The 21,436-nt window shown below is 59.6% G+C and overlaps 2 protein-coding genes across 12 annotated transcripts in view; both read left to right on the top strand.

The window, feature by feature from the left end:
• Window positions 1-15,350, top strand: part of NAV1 (neuron navigator 1) — a 174,816-nt gene extending 159,466 nt beyond the window's left edge. For 7 of the 8 annotated variants that reach the window (XM_032466891.1, XM_032466888.1, XM_032466889.1 and 4 more), the window contains 15 exons: window positions 1,932-2,053; window positions 2,643-2,651; window positions 5,150-5,346; window positions 5,456-5,648; window positions 5,781-5,949; window positions 6,229-6,326; window positions 6,473-6,568; window positions 6,778-6,937; window positions 7,263-7,498; window positions 8,197-8,351; window positions 8,485-8,556; window positions 8,896-9,092; window positions 9,438-9,556; window positions 10,621-10,818; window positions 12,096-15,350. In XM_032466891.1, the coding sequence (XP_032322782.1) occupies window positions 1,932-2,053; window positions 2,643-2,651; window positions 5,150-5,346; window positions 5,456-5,648; window positions 5,781-5,949; window positions 6,229-6,326; window positions 6,473-6,568; window positions 6,778-6,937; window positions 7,263-7,498; window positions 8,197-8,351; window positions 8,485-8,556; window positions 8,896-9,092; window positions 9,438-9,556; window positions 10,621-10,818; window positions 12,096-12,191 (2,117 nt within the window). In that variant the 3' untranslated portion in view covers window positions 12,192-15,350. The remainder of the gene's footprint in view (window positions 1-1,931; window positions 2,054-2,642; window positions 2,652-5,149; window positions 5,347-5,455; window positions 5,649-5,780; window positions 5,950-6,228; window positions 6,327-6,472; window positions 6,569-6,777; window positions 6,938-7,262; window positions 7,499-8,196; window positions 8,352-8,484; window positions 8,557-8,895; window positions 9,093-9,437; window positions 9,557-10,620; window positions 10,819-12,095) is intronic. The other variant, XM_032466890.1, reaches the window with a different exon arrangement.
• Window positions 15,351-19,839: 4,489 nt separating this feature from the next.
• Window positions 19,840-21,436, top strand: part of IPO9 (importin 9) — a 42,419-nt gene continuing 40,822 nt past the window's right edge. For 2 of the 4 annotated variants that reach the window (XM_032466896.1, XM_032466898.1), the window contains exon 1: window positions 19,844-20,049. In XM_032466896.1, the coding sequence (XP_032322787.1) occupies window positions 19,887-20,049 (163 nt within the window). In that variant the 5' untranslated portion in view covers window positions 19,844-19,886. Of the gene's footprint in view, window positions 20,050-21,436 lie in introns of all 4 variants that reach the window. The other 2 variants (XM_032466899.1, XM_032466897.1) reach the window with 2 other exon arrangements.

Here is a 21,436-nt window from a genome sequence, read left to right on the forward strand (position 1 = left end):
GATTGGTTTTAAAACACATCCTTTGCTCTTAAAAGTACTGTATAGCGTATTTTAAATTTGGGGGGGGTAGGTTTATTAATTTATTTTTAATGGAGGTGCTGGGGATTGAACTCAGGACCTCGTGCATGCTACGCCCGTGCTCCACCACTGAGCAAGACCCCCCCCCCCCCACATAGCAGATTATCAGCTTCTCGTCGACAGGCGCACAGTTCCCCGGACCCTCCACGTAGCTGGTGCTGGACAGGTGCACCCACTTGCTTGCTACCCTTTGCTTTGTTTTTAATTGACTAACTTAATTAAATTTATTTTATTACAAAAGCAGTGCTCATCCTGGAGGAAGATGTGAACTAAGGGTGCCCCCACTGGCCAGATCTGGTTCGCCACCTGTGTTTTGTTTTTCTTTTTACTGCCTGCTTTTAAATAGTCTTACTGGCACACAGCCACACTCATGAATCTCCATGTTGTCTGCGGCTGCTCTGCGTCGGAGCGCCCTGCCCGGCGGCTGTGAGGCAGCATGTACAGCCGCGAAGCCTGAGCTGCTTGCTGTCCGGCCTGTACAGTGAAAGCTTGGCAGCCCCTGACGACACAAAGCCTGTACAAAGGGGATGTGGTAAAGGATCAAATCCTCTCCCTGAACCCCCTCCAAGTCCCACCCCCAGTGGTCATGACTGTTAAACAGTTTTCTGCACACCTCCCAGAAACAATTTTCTGTGCATATATAAACAAATATATACAGACACACACATCCAGTTTTATACCAGCGAAAACCTCTTCACTTTGGCCCAGCCTGTGCTCTGGGGAATTCTGTGCACCTTGAGTAGGCGGGGTGCTCTGCAGGAGCGTCGGCCTGGCCTGCCGGTCGCTGAACAAAGGGTTTTCTACGACCCTTGGGGGCTCGGTATTTCCAACGTGAGAGCCGAGGAGCCTACAGTACAGAGGAAAACTGGAGTTTAAAGGCCCAGTTCTGGTCAGGGAGAGAAAAGAGCCGAGGCTGGCCCGCGTCCCCCCGCCAGCAGCTCTGTACCTCGCCCGCCGCTGCTCCGGCCCCCCGCTCGGTCCTCGTGCTCATGCAGGGGGCTCTCTGGGGCCCGAGTCTCCGGACTGTCTGCAGTCCCACGAGCTGCGGGCCCTGCGGAGACCGGGTCACAGGGGCGGGAACCTCCCCGTCCACTACTTCCCCAATACCCGTGAGTCCTCAGTGACTTCAAAATGAGGCTTTAAAATCTGATCCTATTATGTCCCTGCTGAGACTCTCCGTGCCCGTTCCCTGCGACACACGGCCGCCTCCTCCCGGCACCCCCGGCCCAAGCCTGGTGTCCAGCCTCGGCCCTGCTGCGCCCGGGGCCCAGGGCGCCCGCTCCTCCGGCTCCGGTTCGGGTCCTGAGGGCTGGCGCCCTGCGCAGCCTCCGCGGTGCTGCTCTTCAGTCCCCAGAGTGTCTCCCAGCGTCCCCACCTGGGGCACCTCTGCTCAGACGTCCCCTCCCCTTCTGGCCCTCTCCTTCAGAGAAGGGGCTCGTTCTCGTGCCATTGCAGACCTCCTCGGAGCGCTAGGGAGGTTCTCTGACAGTCGGGTGAGGAACCTAGAGCTCACTGAGGTTAAACGCCGGACACTCGGCTGGACCCCCAGGCAGTCAAGTCTTGCTGAGAAATTCGTGGGGCCGGGCAGCTCTGCGTCCCCCAGACGGGGACACACCTGCCCGTGCTGAGTTCATCTTTCTCTCCTTCTTGACTGGGAGCTTCTTGAAAACCAGGACGTTTCTCAAGGGATCATTTCTCTCTGACTTTCCACCTCTGGCATCTTTGTATGTTGACACGATTGGTCCGTGATCCATGTTTGGGGAAAGAATGATCCAAAAAGTGAGGAAAGTGGGCATGGAGGTGGGTGTCCCCTCTCAGCCCCCATATCTGTTCGCCACCCGCTCGGCCCCTAGAACTCCGGATCAAGAGGCAGAACTCCTCCGACAGCATCTCCAGCCTCAACAGCATCACCAGCCACTCCAGCATCGGTAGCGGCAAGGACGCTGACGCGAAGAAGAAGAAGAAGAAGAGCTGGGTAGGTGAGGGGCAGGGCCCCCGCGAGGGCCCAGGGGGGAGCCCCACCCCACACGGTGCCGGGTGGGTGTCGGCCCCCAGCCGCCCCTCCAGCCCCGCGAGCACCTGCCTTCCGGGGTGCCCAGGCGAGTCATTGGCAACAGAGGGAAACCCTCAGAAGGGACCGTCCCACCAGCCCCCCCCGCCCCACCGTGGGGAGAGGATGTTATGAACAGACCCACTCGTTCTGGGTGGTCCTGGAGGCCATTCTGCCCACTTTGGGGAGAGGTATTTGCAGAACTTCCCAGGTTGCTTCACAGGGAACGTGTGATTGCCTTTGGTCCAGAGATAGCCGTCGTGTTGTTTGTTTCTGACTTTGGATGACCTTTCTGAAACTCGAGGCCGGGAGAAGACTCCTCTGGCTCCTCGGCCGCCTGTGTTGGCGAGAGGAGCCCCGGGGGCCCCGTCAGCCTCGGCCCCCTGCTCAGGGGGCCGCCCACACACTTTGTTAGCACAGATGGGGCCCGCCATGTGAAATGAGTGATTAAGTGTTGCTTCTTCTTTTTTTTTTTCCCTTCCAAATGCTGACTTCAAATCCCTATTTTTTCCAGGTCTACGAGGTAAGACGTGCACACCTCTCCCTGTCTTCTTTCCCTTTGCCATACCCTCCCCACCTCCAGAGCCACTCCCTCCCCTAAAAACAGAGCAGCCACTCAGGAAATTAGCCGTGACGGCCACCACAGGGTCCCTGACTCACCCCCTGCGTGTCCTCCCGCGGCTGCCCCACGGGGCCAGGGGCGGCCTGGCGGGGGCCGGGTGGCCACGGCGGGCAAACCCTCGTTGGCCTCCTGCTGCCTCTCCCCTGCGGCGAAGCCCGCCTGTTGCCGAGCAGTCAGTCAGAGCCCCCAGCTTTCGCCCCGGCAGACCCGAGACAGCCCAGCTGGAGGAGACTCCCGGGCGACATTACCTTGACCACGCCTGTCCAGGGCAGGGCAGTTTGGGTCCAGCCTGAAGAGTTAGCTCTGGAGTAAGATGAACCAGAGATGGGTGAGGGGTGTGACCTCAAGTCACCCTACAACCTGAAGCCCTCTGAGCATTCACGGGGTTTCCAGAGACATCCAGGGATTAGGGTGTAAACGTCTAAGAGAAAGTGAACCCAGAATTTCCGCCCCAAGCAGACTTGCCCAGTCCGTGCTGACCCTCTCATGACATCGTGGTGGGTGTGGTAAGGACAGGAAACACTGAGTCTGGGGCCTCGGAGCCTGCAGAGTTGCCGGGGACAAAGAACGAGATTGTTCATGTAAAACTGACCACAACCGCCACAATCCAATGGTGCAGAAATGCTTAATTCATTTGGAGCGCACGGTGCTACAGCCAGGCTCCTTCCAGAAGGCAGGGGAAGGGCCACAGGGGTGGAAGCTAAATGAGGTGGGCTTGTGGGAGAGGAGGGTGGGGGTGTGCTCTGCTCAGACCAGCCAGCAGGGCGGGGAGAGGCCAGTGTCGCTGGATCCCTGACCGCAGGGGCCTGGAGAGCAAGGATCTGAGATGCAGGGTCATTATTAAACCTGAGTCTCCGGTCAGCACTTCCTGGAGTGAGCTCCCCACCACCCACCAACATGCCCAGATTCGAGGAGCACTGCCCCTTCTGCACGGCACCCACAAGTTCGGGATGTCCCTCAGGACAGGGTCTGGCTTCCATTTGCTTGACCCATTGTTTCCAGAACTCGTTTGACCACAGAACCCTTCCCCACGTGACACCACCCTAGGGAGTGTCGGAGCCGCCCGCTGCAGGGAACATGGGACCACACACTGCAGGGCACTGTTCCCACATGGGACCTTGGGGACCTTAGAGGCTGGAGCTCCAGGCAGGGTGCGGTCACAGGACCTGGTCCCGCCTGTGCGCATGTGCGTGCACACTCTCGGACACACATGCACTCACACAGAAACACTCAAATACGTGTGCACATGCATATGGGCACTCACACACACACACACACACACACACACACACAGAGGCAGTGGATGGAGAAGGCTTCATCGGGCTGAAGATGAGGAAGCCTGAGTTCTAGTGCCAGGTCTCACCTCTGCAGAGAACTGAGCCACGACCACTCGATGCTGGCCTATCCCGCACACGTACTCCCTCCCGTCCCCCACGCAGCCAGGTGGGCCTGCCTCGTGTCCTGCCTGCTAGAGGCCCCGGCACCCCCCACTGCAGGCCAGCTGCGCCCTGGGGCCCTGTGCTCCAGGGGACACTGGGGAGCAGCACCCTCAGGTTTCCCGCCTCTCCTTCAGCGTCTCAAAGATCTGCTTCACTGTGTCCCAATCACCTTGGACCCCGCCTTTACTCTCTGCCCCTGGCTGCTGTTCCATCTCTGTCCCTGCGTGTGTGTGCATGCTGTGTGGACCGCATGTGACCAGTGAGGGCTGTGTGTGTGCATGCTGTGTGGACACACGTGACCGGAGTGGGCAGAACCCAGGCTTGCATCTCACATCCCCAACACCAGGCTCGTCAGCACCAGGAGTGAGCGGGTGGCGGTCAGATCACAGCATCCCACGGACTTTGAGGAGGTGCTGGGAAGTGGCCCTTACTCTGGGACGATCGTGTAGTCAAAAGCACTTGAATCTGGCTGTTCTCCCCCTTCTGTGATGTGCTGAGCACCAGAGGCACTAACAGGAACCTGACTCCACTCCCTTCTGTGGGTCCCTCGGTCATACTGTCGGTTCTGGGGGGTGGGTGGAGACATTCTGATCTGAGCCCTGGTCAGAGGAGGGTCCTGAGGCCAAAGAGAGCTGGGCCCCAGACTGGGCAGGTACTGGTGAGGAGCCGGGATCCGGTCGCCTGGAGGCACGCCCCGTGCCCTGGGGGCTCCCCTCTCTCCTCGGGGTGGGAACGCCCAAGGAGTTCCCAGCGCGACAGCAGCAAGCCAAGGTCTCTGGTCTCCCTGCGCCCGAACTTCTAGGCGAGTCCCCTGTCCATGTTCCGTGTCGGGTGGAGCTTAGAGAGGGAGGCTTGGTTGTGGAGCAAACACCTGCTCTGCACTTCTGTCTCAGAAGTCCCCACTGCCTCCCGTCTCCGGAGCGGAGCCTGACGGCTTTCCCGGAATCTGCTTTCTTCCAGCTCCGAAGCTCCTTCAACAAAGCCTTCAGCATAAAGAAGGGACCCAAGTCGGCATCCTCGTACTCGGACATCGAGGAGATCGCCACACCTGACTCCTCGGCCCCCTCATCCCCCAAACTGCAGCACGCGTCCACCGAGACCGCCTCGCCCTCCATCAAGTCCTCCGCCTCGTCCTCCGCGGGCACCGAGGCCCCCGAGTAGGTGCTCCGCCCGCTGCCCCCCCCCCCCGCCAGCCGCACCCGCGGGCCTCGGCGTCCAACGCCCCGCACGTGCCGCACCACCGGCCTGAGTCTCCCTTCCTTCCAGGGGCCCTGCTCACCCGGCCCCCCACGCCCGGCTGTTCCACACCAGCGAGGAGGGGGAGCCAGAGAAGAAGGAGGTCTCGGAGCTGCGCTCCGAGCTGTGGGAGAAGGAGATGAAGCTCACAGACATCCGCCTGGAGGCCCTCAACTCTGCCCACCAGCTGGACCAGCTGCGGGAGACCATGCACAACATGCAGGTGGGCGTCCGGGCGAGGGCATCTGGGCGGGGGTGGGGGCGCGGGCGGGGCCGTCGGGGCGGGGCGCGGGCGGGGCAGCTGGGGTCCAGACCGGCTCCATCCCACCGAACTTCCCTGCCGTTCTCGCCACAGCTGGAGGTGGACCTGCTGAAGGCTGAGAATGACCGGCTAAAGGTCGCCCCCGGTCCCCCGGCGGGCTCCACTCCGGGGCAGGTCCCGGGGTCATCTGTCCTGCTATCCCCTCGCCGCTCCCTGGGCCTCGCGCTCACCCATCCCTTCGGCCCAAGTCTCGCAGACACAGGTACCTACTGGGAGAAGGGCCTGGTCGGGGAGAGAGAGGGAAGAGGCTCGCCTCCCACTGCTCAGGGGCATCTTCCTCGGGTCGGGGGGTAACAGGGTCGCCCCAGGCCGATGCCGGGGCCCTGAGACACCAAGACCAGCTGTGGTCCTTGTCCCGTAACCGCTGTTCAGGTTTGGGCTCTGTTTCTCCTTTGTGGTAAATGAGACTTGTTTGGAAAGGACAGCGGCAGGGAGATGTAGGGAAGCCTGTGGGCGCCCCTAAAACCAGCGTCCCCCCCAGACCTGTCACCCATGGATGGCGTCAGCACTGGTGGTCCGCGGGAGGATGTGAGTCTGCGCGTGGTGGTGAGGATGCCGCCCCAGCACATCATCAAAGGGGTGAGCAGCTCGGGCGCGGTGATGCTGCCGTCTTCACCCAGGAGTCTGGCTCCCAGGACCCCCTGGAGAACCCACTCCAGCCCTCGGCTCTCCCTTCCTTGGAGGCGTCTGCCCCGGGCTCACCTGCGTCTGCCTTGGCCTCACAGGACTTGAAGCAGCAGGAGTTCTTCCTGGGATGCAGCAAGGTCAGCGGGAAGGTCGACTGGAAGATGCTGGACGAAGCTGTCTTCCAGGTGTTCCAGGTAACGGCGCGCCTCGCAGAGGCTGCTCATCCCCCACGGGCTCCAGGCTCTCTGGGGAAGCCTGGAGAACACTGAGTCTGCGACACACCTCCCGCCTCCACCCGCTTCCGCTCCCTCCAGCACCGGCCTCCTCGGGGTTGCCGCAGGGGTGAGTGCATCCTCTCGGAGGCCGTCTCCACCGGCTCCCTCTACTCCCCCCTCCCCGGCAGGACTACATCTCTAAGATGGACCCGGCCTCCACGCTGGGCCTGAGCACTGAGTCCATCCACGGCTACAGTGTCAGCCATGTGAAGCGGCTCCTGGACACGGAGCCCCCGGAGCTGCCCCCCTGCCGCCGAGGGGTCAACAACATAGCCGTCTCCCTCAAAGGTCAGTCCTCGCCTCTGGGTGCCGAGATAGGGGCGGGAGGACAGTGAGACGGTCCATCACGCGTTCATTCACCAAGAACAGGTTCAAAGCCACAGCGTGAAGGTCACTGGGAGACAGACGATGAGTGAGACCAGCCCTGGCTTGTTGCGGGACACGGTTATTCACAGGGGCGTTTCTGCCCAGCCTGGGCGTCCCCTCCACCCGTGCCCACACTCACAGCCTTCCCCTCGTTTCCAGAGCGGGGCCTGGGGACCCCTGAGGGCCGCTGGGTGAGAGGGACGGCCCTGGGGCCCTGGCCCGGGCTCACTCTCTCTCCGGGGCTCAGGTCTGAAGGAGAAGTGCGTGGACAGCCTGGTGTTCGAGACGCTCATCCCCAAGCCCATGATGCAGCACTACATCGGCCTCCTGCTCAAGCACCGGCGCCTCGTCCTCTCCGGCCCCAGCGGGACTGGCAAGACCTACCTGACCAACCGCTTGGCCGAGTACCTGGTGGAGCGCTCAGGCCGCGAGGTCACCGAGGGCATCGTCAGCACCTTCAACATGCACCAGCAGTCCTGCAAGGTGGCCGCACCCCTCCTGCCGCCCCTCGCCTCGCCTCTGCCGCGACCTCCCTGCCGTGCCCCCTGCCGCGGCCTCGTCTGCCTTCCCTCGGTTCTGCACGCACCCCGTGCCTCCAGCCCCGTCCCTGCAGTGGCCGCTGCCCAGACCCTGCCACTCACTCCCTGCAGTGGCCGCTGCCCAGACCCTGCCACTCGCTCTCAGCACACTCCCTGCCCACCTTGTCGGTGCCCCCTGCTCTTTCCTTTTCGTCCCTCGCCGTTCTTTCCAGGATTCCGCTCCACTTGGGGGATTTGTGGGGGGAGGCACTGAGAACTGAGTGTCCCATCTTGTGCCGTCTGTCCACTGCCACGTCCCCCTGAGCTCACTCGCACACCGTGCGGTGGCTTCAGGCCCGCACCCCCTCGCCCCCGCCCCGGGAGGCGTGTCCATCCAGGGTGGTCCATGGAACCCACCGTGAGAATCCGTTCAGTAAAAGCGCGTGTCCCCCACCCTTGGAGAATTTGGGGGATGCTGCTTAAGGAGGTACCTCGGGCCCTCAGGCCACTGCGGAGGCGGTCCGCTCCTGCAGTCGTGCGTCCCAGTGCGCCAGGCGGGCCTCAGGGGACCCAGGGCCAGCGCGGCTTCTGCAGAGCCCTTCCTCTCAGGGCGGGTCCGGTGTGCACTGCTCCTGAGCCCTCAGCCCGCCCCTTTCACTCCAGGACCTGCAGCTGTACCTCTCCAACCTGGCCAACCAGCTTGACCGGGACACAGGGGTCGGGGACGTGCCCCTGGTGATCCTCCTGGATGACCTGAGCGAGGCGGGCTCCATCAGTGAGCTAGTCAACGGGGCCCTTACCTGCAAGTATCACAAGTGGTAAGCTGGCGTCAGGCCCAGATCTTCTGGGGCAGGGACAGGAGAGCCCCGTCCAGCCCCACCTGCGGGCTTCCCCTGGGGGCGGGGGACGTGGCAGAAGGCAGTGCTCAGACAAGCCTCTGTCTTCCCACAGCCCCTATATTATAGGTACCACGAATCAGCCTGTAAAAATGACACCCAATCACGGCTTGCACCTGAGCTTCAGGTAAGACCTGTGACCCTGGATGAGCCTCCTGACCACTCCTCAAGTCTGCGAACCAGCCCAATCCAGGACCCAGATGGAGGGAGAGTAGCCAGAGCCCTGTGGGCTGGGAGGGGCAGCAGGTTGCTGAGGTCCAGGGCCTCTGCCCGCACATCCTTGTCCTCTTCGGGGGGGGGGGGTCAGAGGGTTATCTGAGGAGGATCAGGATCTGAGAGTCAGCGCTACCTGCCCAGGGCTGCAGCCGGAGCTCAGCTGGCCCCACAACCGGGGGGACAAGGCGTCCGTGGGAGGAGGGAGGAGACCCGGGCCCGCGCCCCCACCCACTCCGCACGCCTGCTGCAGGATGCTGACCTTCTCCAACAACGTGGAGCCCGCCAACGGCTTCCTAGTGCGCTACCTGAGGAGGAAGCTGCTGGAGTCGGACAGCGACGCCAACGCCAACAGGGAGGAGCTGCTGCGGGTGCTGGACTGGGTGCCCAAGCTGTGGTACCACCTGCACACCTTCCTAGAGAAGCACAGCACCTCCGACTTCCTCATCGGTGCGCCCCCACCCCCGGCGCGTGGCTCCTTCCTCCCTCGCCTCCCCGGCGCTGCCAGCGCCACGGGCCGCTGTCGGGGGGTGACCCCCTCACTTCCCCCAGTTCAAGGGGAGGAAGGGAAACAGCATTTCGGAGGGAGATGAAAGCCGCCCTCGCCCCTCCCCTCACGCCCCCTGGGAGCGTCCTTTCCGAGACTGCCGGCCAGGCAGCAGCTCCCGGGGTCTGCACAGCGGTCTCAGCTGCCCCCAGCCCTGGGCTCTCTGACCCTCTGCCCGGTGCTGGGAGTCAGAGAGGCAATGGCTGGGGAGGGGCTGTCAGCTGTCTTCACGGCCCGTCCCCCCACAGGCCCCTGCTTCTTCCTGTCCTGCCCCATCGGCATCGAAGACTTCCGCACCTGGTTCATCGACCTGTGGAACAACTCCATCATCCCCTACCTACAGGAGGGGGCCAAGGACGGCATCAAGGTGGGCCCCATCCTGACTCCCCCTGCCCAGAGGCCAGGCCGCCCCACCCAGCAAAGCAGACGCAGCTCTTCAGTGTCGGACCCCGGGCTGCTCAGGCCACAGAGGCCTCCTTAGGGACAGGCGCTGGACAGACCGGTCACCCAGGGCTGAACGCCCCTGCCCCTGGGGCCACATGTCCAGTCCAAGGCCCTCTGGCCCTCCCCTAAACTCAGACCGCTCTCGAGGGCTCAGAGCCAATGGAGAAATAACCGAGCAGAGAAGGAAGGAAAGCCTATTATAGCCTTAGCTCAGTACCAGCTACTAATAAAAATGTTACTTGGGCCAAGTTACCACACCTTTTAAATATTCTCGCATGTGAAAAAGGAGGTAATATAATTTCTGCCCTGCTTGAATCATTGGGGGCGTTTGAAGGCAAATGAAATATGTGAAAACATTGTAAAAAGTGACAATATGAACTTTGTGCAAAAGGAAGATGTCACTTTTTTAAACCTCCTCGGTCTTCTCACCTGTAAAGGAGGCATGGTCACACTGACGTCCGCCCCGCTGTCAGAAGCCAGATTCCGTGACCGCACCCGCGGGTCTGTGCTGCATGTGAAGTCGTGTGTCACTGTGACAGGTGCCTCCTGGGGACACCGGAGGTTCCTGGAGAGGCTACCTAGCAGACTGACACCAGGACTCGTGGTTTCACTTACTTTTGCCTTGTCGTTAATACTTTTCCAACTTAAAAGCATTTTTATGCCGACAACGTGTTTTCAACAAAGCCAAAATTTCTTTTAAAAGGTATTATTACTAAACTGGAATAATTTCTTCCCTGAAAAGTAAAATTCCGTGGTCGCAGGATTCGTACACGTTAGGTTTAACGCAGCGTTCCAGTTTATCATCCTAAATGGTTTTGCTGACTCACCCCGATTTATTTTACCCCTTGTTGGGACACTCAGAGAAAACCCCGTGGGGACCTGAGCCTCAGGCTTTACGCTTGAGGAGGTTCACCACCCGAGACCCCGTGGACGAGCCTCTCACCTGAGGCTTCCTCCTCCGCTGATCACGTTTCTCCTTCTCTCCAGGTTCACGGGCAGAAAGCCGCCTGGGAGGACCCCGTGGAGTGGGTCCGGGACACGCTCCCCTGGCCATCAGCCCAGCAAGACCAGTCAAAGCTGTACCACCTGCCCCCACCCACCGTAGGCCCTCACAGCACTGCGTCACCCCCCGAGGACAGGACGGTCAAGGACAGCACCCCAAGTTCCCTGGACTCAGACCCTCTGGTGAGTAGAAGCTGTTTTAACATAAAAGTCAGAGGATTTCAGAACTGGACTCGCTGGGCACACCCGATGGGGCCTGGAGGCCGGGATGAGCCTGAGGCCAGCGTGACCAGCCGGTGTTCTCACCGCATGGGAGGATCCCGGCCCAGCTAAGCAGGAGCTTAGGGCTGTCTGCAGGGCGCGTGTCCCCTGGTGGAGACCGGGTCCGGGCAGAGCAGCCGGGCAGCGGACATGTTAGCACCTGCCCTCCCTACGCCTCTAGTCTGGGGGCGTCCTGCGGATCGCTGCATCCAGCGACCGTGAGAGGGCAGGGGCAGGCTGAGATACGAGACAAACCAGTGCTTGCAACCAAAAGAGCATTAACACCTAATATCCACGACGCGTCCCTCAAACTTCCAGACAGGAAAACGGGCAAAGGAAATGAACAGGCAGTGGACCAGAGGAAATGCAGAGGGCCAAGAAAACCGTCAAAAACCCCTTTGCTTCTCTACTGATCAAGGAAACGCTATTAGCACAAGGAGATGACCATCTCACGTTGGCACACGCTGTGTGTGGGTGCAGGGACTTTCCCGCCACTGGGGGGGTGTTCGTTAGCAGGACCGTTTTGGAGGAGGATTTGGCAAATGGTGTTAAAAGCTGGCCTGCCAGATCCCACGACCTTGCAGTTTTACCTTTTGAATAGGGATTTCTTCCACTTTAGTCATGATACGTTTTATTTAAATTTTGGCTTCATTGAAAACAGATGTCATCTGTGTGAAAACTGGGAGACTGTGACAGTTACATAGACAGAAGTGTGGACAGCAGGGCCAGGCGCTCTTGGCCAGAAGGGAGAGTCCCTGCTGGCAGCAGGGAGGGGAACTCAGAGGAAAACAGGCAGAAGGCAAAGGCACAGCAGGGGTCTGAGCCGCGGAGCAGCGGGTGCGGCCAGGGCAGTGGTCAGCCAGACGTTCTTTCGGCCCTTCCCGCACTCCTCCTGGGACCAGCTGGCATTGGTGCAGTGTAACCTCGAAGGCTGAGGTGGTCCTGCCCTTTGGCCGCCCCCGGGGTCACAGCGCGGCCCATCTGCCCGGACGCTCCCAGCATCTGTTCCCCGTATGCGGGCTGCACATAGAGTCAAAGCAGTCGTCGCTGCCGGTTCTGGACCCACCCCAGGCCCCCTGGGCTCCCCGCTCCACCTTCAAACCAGGATCAGACCCCTGATCTGACTTTGTATGTTTCCCTTCTGCAGGCAGGACACAAAGTCCCGACCCGCCCTCATGCGTCTTTTTGCCCCTCTGTAGATGGCCATGCTGCTGAAACTTCAAGAGGCTGCCAATTACATCGAGTCTCCGGACCGAGAAAGCATCCTGGACCCCAACCTCCAGGCAACGCTCTGAGGGCCCAGCGGCCACCACGCGGACAGCGGCACGTGGCACCAGCCGCTCGCAGCCTCCTCTCCCCTCTCTTCCTCCAGACTGCAGAGCACTGGCTCCCCAGCCACGAGGACAGGACGGGGAGGGGTGCAGGAGGGGCACTCCTGGTGCTGCACCTTCGGGGACTTCCTGGTGGGGCTGGTGGGCGGAGTCTGGGAACCGGTGTGCCCAGGCGCGTTCACTGGCCTCCTCACGGCGGGGGGAAAGATGATTCTGGGTCTTTCTCCCTGATGTCTCGTCTCGATTGCAAACTCCTGGGCTTTCTGGGGAGGGTTTCAGAAGACCTCAGACCAAACTGCAGCAGTGCTGATTCTGACAAAAGCGCTGAGGGCACAGCCCGCGTGGGGAGCCCACGGGAGGAGGAGCTCCAGGATTTCTTGTGGACCCTGCCCAACTCCGCCACCACTGCCAACAGCTCTTCCCCCAGAGATCCAGCCGGAGCCCAGAAAAAGAAGCATGTGGTTTCAAAAAGTTTAAATCAATCTATAAAGGTTTAACAGAAAGAGGAAAAGATGAAGCTGGAGAGGAAATCCGGTTCCGAGGTCGAGAGAGGGCTGCCCGCCCTGCCCTCTGGAGGACACGGGGACGCCGAGAGCCGGGATGATGCCAGCCTGGGGAGTCGCCAGCAACGGAGGTCCCGTGACAGCCTCGGAGCCGCACTGCCGCCCTGTCTCACACCCTCTGGCTTAACATGCATGACGTCAGTAAGCCCCGCTCTTTTGTTTTTTATTTTGTTTCCATTTTTCCTCCCATTTGCCTGTTTTTCTCCTTTTTTGGGTTTGTTTTTTCCCATTGCCCCACACATCCACGAGGTGCTTGCCCTGCTCTTCCAGGGGCTGGTTTGGCTTTTCCAAGCCGTTCTTCAGAGAGTCGGGTGCCATCTGGTTGGCACCAGCTAGATACCCACCATGCTGCCATCTTTGGCATCCTGGGGGCCCTCGTGGGACGTGAGGCACTGGCTCAGCGGCAGTGGGAGGAGAGGAACCCTGACCTCCCTTCGGAGAACGCATGTGTTCCAGCTCGGAGCTCGGCGGCCAGCCTCCGGCATGAGAGTGTACCACCCCCTCTTGCTAGACCATCGGATCCGAGCTGCACCAGAGACTGGAGGAGAACTGGAAACTAGAAGCCTCCCTCTGTCTCTGGCCTGTGTGGCCCTCACTGCCCTGTCTGATGGCGGCCACCCTGCCTGACTGAATCCACACCCCTCGCTGGACCTGCTGTTTTGGAAAGTGAATGTTCGCTCGTGAGTGGCTGTCTGTGTGAGATGCTCCCAATCTGAATATAAGGCACAATGAGTTTGGCTTGGTGGCAAAGACCTGCCTTCCAAAGGGGCCCGCCTCTTGCAGAAGCTGCCCTGGAGGCCTGGCAGTCTTAGCTCCTTCCTTCGACAAGCCCTTCCTGGGCCCCTGCTGCGCACCAGTCACGCGTTAAGAAGACAGACTTGGGCCCTTCCGCTCAGTCTGGCGGGAAACGTGACCCTCCGTTAAGCACGCGCCCCCCTGCGCCTGAACCTTCAGGGCCATCCAAGAAATGAGCCGAAGCCCAGGGGCTGTGATGAGGCCCAGTGCGCTGGGGCGAAGGCTGGGACCAGTCCAGGTGGCGCCTGAAGGGCCGTGGAACCTCCCATCCCCAGCGGCCAAGTCTACATCTGGCTGCTTCTGAAAGTCCCCGTGCGGCCAGAGCCTGGCTGCACCTCCGGCGAGGCTGACGCCTGGGGCTCCGCAGACCAGGGTGTGTGTGAGGCCTGCACCTGTGGCTGCTCCTCAGATCCCCAAGTGGCACAAGACCCTGTCAGAACCTCTGGGCATACGAACCGGGACCACTCTCCCACCAAACCCAGGAGTAGATGCCTCTGAATCTTCACATCAGAACAGTTTCATTAGGTCCCAAAGGTGGTCCAGATTGCTTCCCCAGAAGCTTCTGCATTCACCTGGGAGCTCCCAGGGAGGACTGGGCCAGAGATCACGACTGCTGCTGCGGCTCGGCCCGCGATCTGTGAGGGGCCCAGCTCAGCTGTCACTGTGCAGCTCTGCGGGGAAGAGGCCGTTTGTCCAAGGATGGTGCTGAAATCACTGCCTTAAGGCCTCTGCTGTGCAGAACGAGGAGGCTCCCATCTGGAAGGAAGGGAGGTGGGCAGGCCTCTTCCCTGCCCCGCCCTCAGCTCCAGCCACGCAGCACGGCTCCAGCTTCTACAGCCATCTTCGTCCGGTGGTCCAGCCCTTAATTCTGCTCTCCGGTGCTGCCCAGCCAGTGCCTTCGGTCGCGGCTACTTGAGAAAAAGGAAAGGGTTGTAAACCCCTTCCTCCACTCCAACTGCCTCACACTCCCCCAGAGCGATTCCTGCCTCCCTGGTAACCATGGCGACCACCGTGGGTTTCACCTGGGTCCTCTGCAGGTTGGTTCCGAAGGTCATCTCAATTCCTGGGCCCAACCGCTCTGCTGTCAGTGGACCACTGCGTTTAGCCCGGGGCTCCCATTGCTTCCCTCCCCGGGGTGTGTCCCCCTCCAGGGAGGTGGCACTGCAGCCCCAGCTTTCCCCTGGGGGCTTGGGAGCCTGTTTACAGCTGAAGCTGTGCCCTGGCTCCTGGCTGTGGGCATCAGTCGTCTCCTGAGGAATCGTGGCTGCATGGCAACTGCAGAAGGTCGGGCCCCCTCTTGGTGCTATGACCCCTCGGGACGCTCGCTCAGGCTTCTCTGAGGCTGAGGTGTGAGCTCCCTCGCTGCCCCAGAAGCACCGGCAGGAGCGGATCTGCGGCGTTCGCTCCCCCTGCACACCTGCTTTTTGGGCAAGACCACTGGGATCTCTCAGTAAAGGAAAACCGGGTCCCAGGGTTGAACTCTCAACCCCAGGCACCTTCAGAAGAGTCCGGCCTCTCTTAGGACGGGGCGTGTGCCCCCTTCCTCTCAGCCCTCGGCTCCACCCCTCACTGAAGCTGGCTAGCAGATGACCCGCTTCTCCCCCCCCACCTGCTCCCTGGGACGGCCGCGACTCCAGGAGGGCGCCCGGTGCCACCCCTCGTCTCTGGACACAGGAGACCAGCGTGTTTTGTCCAGTGTGTGTGTTCTCAGCCCCTGCCTGAGCACAAAAAATAAAGCAGTAGGTCGTTGGCGGCTCAGAGAGGACCTGATGTCTGTGTGTGTCTCTCACGAGAGCAGTTTCTTGTCGCTGTTTCCTATCTTCTGAGCTTCAGATTTTAAAAATCTCTGCTCCGTGGCAGCTCTGCGGTGCTTATCTCTGTGTGCAATTCTCCCACCAACGTCTTTCTCACGTGGTCTAAGCTCGGGGAAGCCAGAGGCTGGCAGGGAAGGATTTGCTCAAGGTCCGTGGAAAGATCCTAGCAGGAAGTCCTCCTCGGTTGGCATGCTAAGTTTTGTTTTGAATTACCAGCCTTATGACTAGTCTACCCGTGCTCCTTAAGGACTTAAGACATAACGGTGATTTTTAGTTTTTATTTCTTGCCTTCTGGTTTTCCTGGTTGGCAAGACTCCAAACGGGCCTAGTGTTACCATCGCTTCACTTCTGTCTCCCTGAGACCAGGTCACACAGTCCAGACAGATACCTGCTCAGTCTCAGGACTAGCAAGAACACTGACCATCTCCTGTCGTGTTCAGGAAGGGCGGGCAGCGGCGACTTGCTCAGCAGCACCGCGCATCGTTGCCGGGGTGGTGCCCACACACGGAAGCCCCGACCTGGTCCTGCAAACCAGGATCGCAGAGGGACCCGAGTCAGGCCTGAGGACTCTTCCCTGCAAGGTGTTTGGGAGAGGAAGCCGTTCTTGTCCTGACCACACGTTTAACACAGGGTTCGAGTGCTGGAATAATCTGGATCACCAAACTTAACTTCTCATCACACTTTCTTCCTTTCCGTACTCGGGCCTTAGCTAAGCTGAAGCCAGTAAGTAAACTCCAGAATCCCCCCAGCCCTCCGGCTCCCCTAGGATGAAATGTGCTGTTCCAGAGGGTTTACCAGTAGAATGACAGTAAGTACACTCTTACGATGACCGATAACAACTGGTGAGTTATGGCCCGCAGCCCCATAAGTCAGAAAATGGTGTTAGGGACACGGTGTTCCCAGAAGGCCAAGCCTGAAGATAGTGGCCTTTGTAATCCAAGCAGCTTTATTTATTCTCGAGTCCCCAATCCACCCGGTCAGGGGTACCGGGGCCACCAGCTGGGCTCTCCCACTGCCAAGGCCCACGTGTGCATGCCGGCTCAGCGTGGCCTGGGAGCAAGCCCTCCAGCCACAGACCCCGGGGAAGATGGGAGAGTCCGAAGTCCAGAAGCTGCAGAAGTACCAGTACAGTTGAAAAGTAAACCTGTGTGTCCCGGGTCCTCGCAGTTCGAGGTGCCAGCTCTTTTCCTTAGGTACACCTTAGAGAGTTTTCTGTGACAGGAGTGGTCACGGAAGTAAGTGAACACTTGGTCCCTTGACTCAACTCTCTGTTCTTAAAGCAGTGATGTTTCCAGACCAGCAGTGTTGGCATCTGGGAACTGGTTAAAAATGAGATTCTCTGACCCCATCCCAGACCTACAGAATCAGAAACTGGGGAGAGAGCCGGGTGATTCTTGTTCTGACGAACCCTCTTGGTAACTCCGAGGCACCCCACAGTTTGAAATTCACTGTGTTAGGGAAGGCCAGGTATCGGAGTCTCCCCCCTGGGGCTTTAGGACCAAAAAATAAGGTCCTAGGTTATATTTCAGACTTTACCCTTATCTTCAAAGTCAGCTTTCTCCTGCTTCCTTAGGATTCTGCTTCTCCTTTTATTTCACACAGAAAGAAAAGGTATGTGTGCCTTTGGGCAGAAGGTAGGGGAATGTCCACGTCTCCTAGTTGAATACAGTCTGGAGAAAAATGTCACGGCTGTGAAATTTCTACCAAGCAGACTAGGGCTTAACAGGAGAAAGCGGTCAGGGTCTTTTCCAGGCAGCTCTTCTGCCGGAGGACTTGTGTCTACTCTGAGCCTCTTCCCGGTTAGGTAACAGGATGAGGAAAGCCTACAAATTGAATTCGTGTTTCCACGACAGCTCGTCCTCTGAGCCGCATCCCTCGCCCCTATTTGAGTTCTAAAGGGCACTGCCAGATCTGAGACCCTGTCAGAACCTCCTGCCCCAAAGCAGGCCCCCAGGCCCTGCTCCGTGGCAGTGGCAGGAGGGAGGTCAGGGCGCTTGGGCAGCAAGTCCTCGGCCTCCTCTCCTTTCCCTGCACCAGGACTTAGGACTTGGACACAGCTACTCACGGCGACAGAATCCAATCTGTATTCGAAAAATCTGAAAGGAGCTTCAATATCCTGAACTCACAGACCCCAGCGGGTGGAGCCATGGGGGAGACGAGGCGTTTACAACTGGTTTTGTGTCAAGTGTGTCTGTTTTCCCCGTGAGAGAGCCTGTGGGTGGAGGACAAAGCAACGTGCTAGCACTCGGGCCCTGAGCTCTGGAACCAAGCACTTGGAGGACGGATTAAGGCCCGAGGAAGGTGAGGGTGAGACAGTGGCACTAAAACCGCCCCTCCCCGGTCCCCTCCATTCCCCTCCTGTGGGATCTCCCTGCCTCCCTGCCGTTTCTCCAAGGCTGAAGATGCAGCTGGGAAGACCAGAGCTCCCAGACCCCAGCCGGTCTCTGGGCCACCGCTGCACAGGAGCCTCCCACTTTCTCACGTGTTTTTGTTTTTGTTTTTAACGGAACAGTTTTTTTCTTAAATGAATTCCAACCCCACTGGACTCCTTTCCTTTTCCCTCCTGCCCATCCCAGTTCAGGCAGCGCTATTCGTGGATGGAGTCCTTATATCTCAGATGCATGGCGGTTCTCAGGTGGTGGGTGGGCAGGCGTCTTTGCAACACTTTTTCTTGCATTCACTGGGCACAGACCCCCAAGCCAGGATGTATGTGTGTCTGTGTGTCTGTGTTTTATCATTTGGCCTCCCCTCTTCCAATCTACCCCCGTTTACATCATTTCACGGAGAGACTCGGCCATTGTACATAGTTGCGGTAACAATCAAGTGGAGAGCTGGGCGTCCCTCACTGGTTCGTCTGATCTAACAAACTGGTTGAAAGTGAAATCCAGGCGAGGGCCAGCGGAAGAGGCCTCCCTCCACCACCCAGGGCCCCTCCTCTGGACCTTCTGTCCGTCAGGCATGTCTCCTTCCAGCGAGATTAACCTGTTCGATGCTATTATATTTCAATAAAGTTTTTCCTGTGTTGTCCGCTGCTCTCTCTAGCTCCCTCTGTCTGGTTTCTGTCTCCATTCCTCCATCTAGAAGGTTATGTGCCAAACCCAGAGGTAAGACCCACCTCCCTGGAGATACCTGACCCTCAAACCCTAAGCAAGAGTCTCAACGCCTCTGGGGATGGGGGGTGGGGGGTCCTGCCTGCATGTGGACACAGCATCCTTTGCCAGAGGTCAGTGCTCCTGAGTCCTCCATCCACCATCACGATGTTTGCAAACATACCCCCTCTGGACTTGCCGAATTTTCTTCCAGGGGTAAAACTGAATTAACCCCTGGGAAAAGAATAGGTTCTAATGGAGTTCTGCCTCTCCTGGGCACGGAAAGAAGGAGAAGACGTCCGACTATTCCCTGCTGTGGATTTGCAGGGTCCGAGAGGCAGTCTTCTCCCGCATGAAGTTGCCCTGTAACAGGGAGGTGGCAAATGTGCTGAGAGCGCACCTCAAAATAAACAAGGAGTCATTCTTTTGGAAGAGTACTCAGATGAGGTGACTTCATCCCTGGTCGTCAGCAGCCTAGCATCCCCAGTCTCCGAACTGGGCTGGGAATTGCTAACTGGTCTTTGCCACTTGGGAGTGAGTCACAGTTCCTGGAAACCATTTTAAGGCCTTGGACCTGAACAGCTTACTAAGAATCGCCTGTTGCTACTTGCTCTGAACCTCCCATTGCAACAACCTGCAGTTCCATCCCTCCGCCACCACGTGCTGGCCACCCTGCCTTGCCCCTTAACCCCACTCAGTGATCCTGCACTTGCTCCAGTACTTAGGAGTGTCTGCACCTTGAGCCATTTCCACGACCAGCCCTGGACACCATATTAACTACTCATTCCTCCACCCCTTAAATGTCCAGCCATAATTTCTCTGCAAAAAATTTTATGACTTTCTCATCTGACAGGACTTACTCTCGAATAGTCATATGAGTACCTTGAGGGGAATCCCTTTCCCATGCAGTCTCTCTCCTGGCCAGCCGCTGCCCAACTCACTGCCCAGTCCACTTCAGATTCTTCCCCCCTCCCTTTGGATTCCCGAGGCTGGGAGATGAAGACTCACTTGGGCCAACGGTTCTTCTGTGTTAGGGGAAAAGAGGTTGGTTTAACATAGGACCTGACTCTGACCGTATGACCCTCTCCATCCACTCCCACCCCAACCTCTCCTAAAGCAGTATCTTACGCCCAAAGGATGCGTGCACGTGGAGTCACGCGTCGCGCCCGCGCCCACCCTGCCGGGGCTCAGCGGCCCGGTCCCCCGGATGGGCTCCCGCGGAGGCCGGCGCGGTTCTCGCCCCCGCGGCAGGGGGCGCTGTCTGCGGAGGCTCGGCCTCCGCCCCGCCCCTCCCGCCGCCGCCCGGCCTGTGCGCAGGCGCGGCTTCGCGGATTGGCCGCGCGCGGGAGCCGTCCGTCGGCGGGCCGGGCGCGGGGCTGGCGCGCGGCGGGGAGGAAGATGGCGGCGGCGGCGGCGGCTGGCGCGTCCTCGGGGCTGCCGGGTCCGGTGGCCCAGGGGCTGAAGGAGGCGCTGGTGGATACGCTCACCGGGATCCTGTCTCCGGTGCAGGAGGTGCGGGCGGCCGCCGAGGAGCAGATTAAGGTGCTGGAGGTGACGGAGGGTGAGTGAGGCGGGCCGCCGCGAGGGCGGCGGACCTGGGCCGCGCGGACCTCTGGGCGCGCTCCGGCCGGACACCGGGCCGGGGAGGCAGGGCCGGGGACGCGGCGGCGGAGCTCAGGGGCCGGGGCCCCGGGCGGGCGGGGCCGGGCGCGGGCGGCGGAGCGGCGGGGCCCGAAGCCGCGGAGTCTGTCGGACGTGGGGTCCTGGCCCGCGGCCGCGCCGTCGCGCTTCCCGAGGGTGAAGGCAGGTGCCTGCGCGGCCGCCCCCTCCCCGCCGCGCGCCCCTGGGTTTTCGGGGTGGCTGGCGCCCACTGAAGATCTGCGTGCGCACTTCTGTTCGGAGGAGCCCATCCTCCTTTGTCTTTGCGTCTTTGTCCCCATCCTCCTATCACAAGCGTTGAAGTGATGGAGGAAGAATCTGTCAGTTTCCTGCTGGGGGCCTTTCTCCAGGCCGAGGGTGGCCGCGCCACAGAGGACAGTCTGAGCCTGAAACGGGAGGGGGAAGAGCCTCTCGGGCTTTTTGTCACCAGTGTGTCTGGCGTGTCGGGGCTCCGCTGGAGGAACCCCAGGTTTTGAGACGCCCCCAGCTCGGCAGGACGGTACCACCACGTCTCAAACTGTCCCTGGTCTGAGCGGGCACACTCAGAGCCTTGAGCTGGCTCTCCTGCCCGACTTAGGGTTAAGACAGATCTGCCTTAAATTTAATTTTATGTTCTCCCAGCATTTGGGAGAGCTGTTGACAACTGAATTACCTGTGTTGGAAACATGTTGAGATTTGGGACTTAACGGGTTAAGGACCATTTTGAAGGCTTAGTTGTAACTGTCATTGTTTAATAAAATGTCAGATCATACAAGAGGAGCAGCTACTGGATTTGAGGAAGCTCTTTGAGGGTCATGCATAGATCTGCAGGAGTTATTATGGCTTCCAGGTAAAACTCCTTTTTTCACACTAACATGTCCAACTCCCTTGGGTATGAAGGAGAAAGAGTGACAAAGGCACCTCATCACAGTCCAGCTACGACTGTAATAAAGTTGAGGGTCACGCCTTCCCTGAGTGATACCCAGTGCTCCTGGGGCCCCAAATGCACGTCTGGCTCATCCTGCGAAAGATGTGCCTCCTCTCCTGTCCGTCCAGTAGCAGTCCCCCACGGGCCCAGACCCCTTCGACTCTGGTCAGCACATGGTCTCATCCAGGCAAAGCCGATGAGAGTCTTTCTGAGATCTTTTTGAAGACTTCCGTCTTCTTTTTTGGGTCTTGAAATGAAACATTACACAGAAGTGTGGAATTTTGCATTTGATCTAGGCCCCTGGTGGGAGCAGATTGACACACACACCTGGAACTTACTGCCTGTGCTGTGGCACGTACCGGGTGTGGAGGGGCTCTGGTGC

This window comes from Camelus ferus, chromosome 23 (genome assembly GCF_009834535.1).
Source record: "Camelus ferus isolate YT-003-E chromosome 23, BCGSAC_Cfer_1.0, whole genome shotgun sequence".
Taxonomy (NCBI): domain Eukaryota; kingdom Metazoa; phylum Chordata; class Mammalia; order Artiodactyla; family Camelidae; genus Camelus; species Camelus ferus.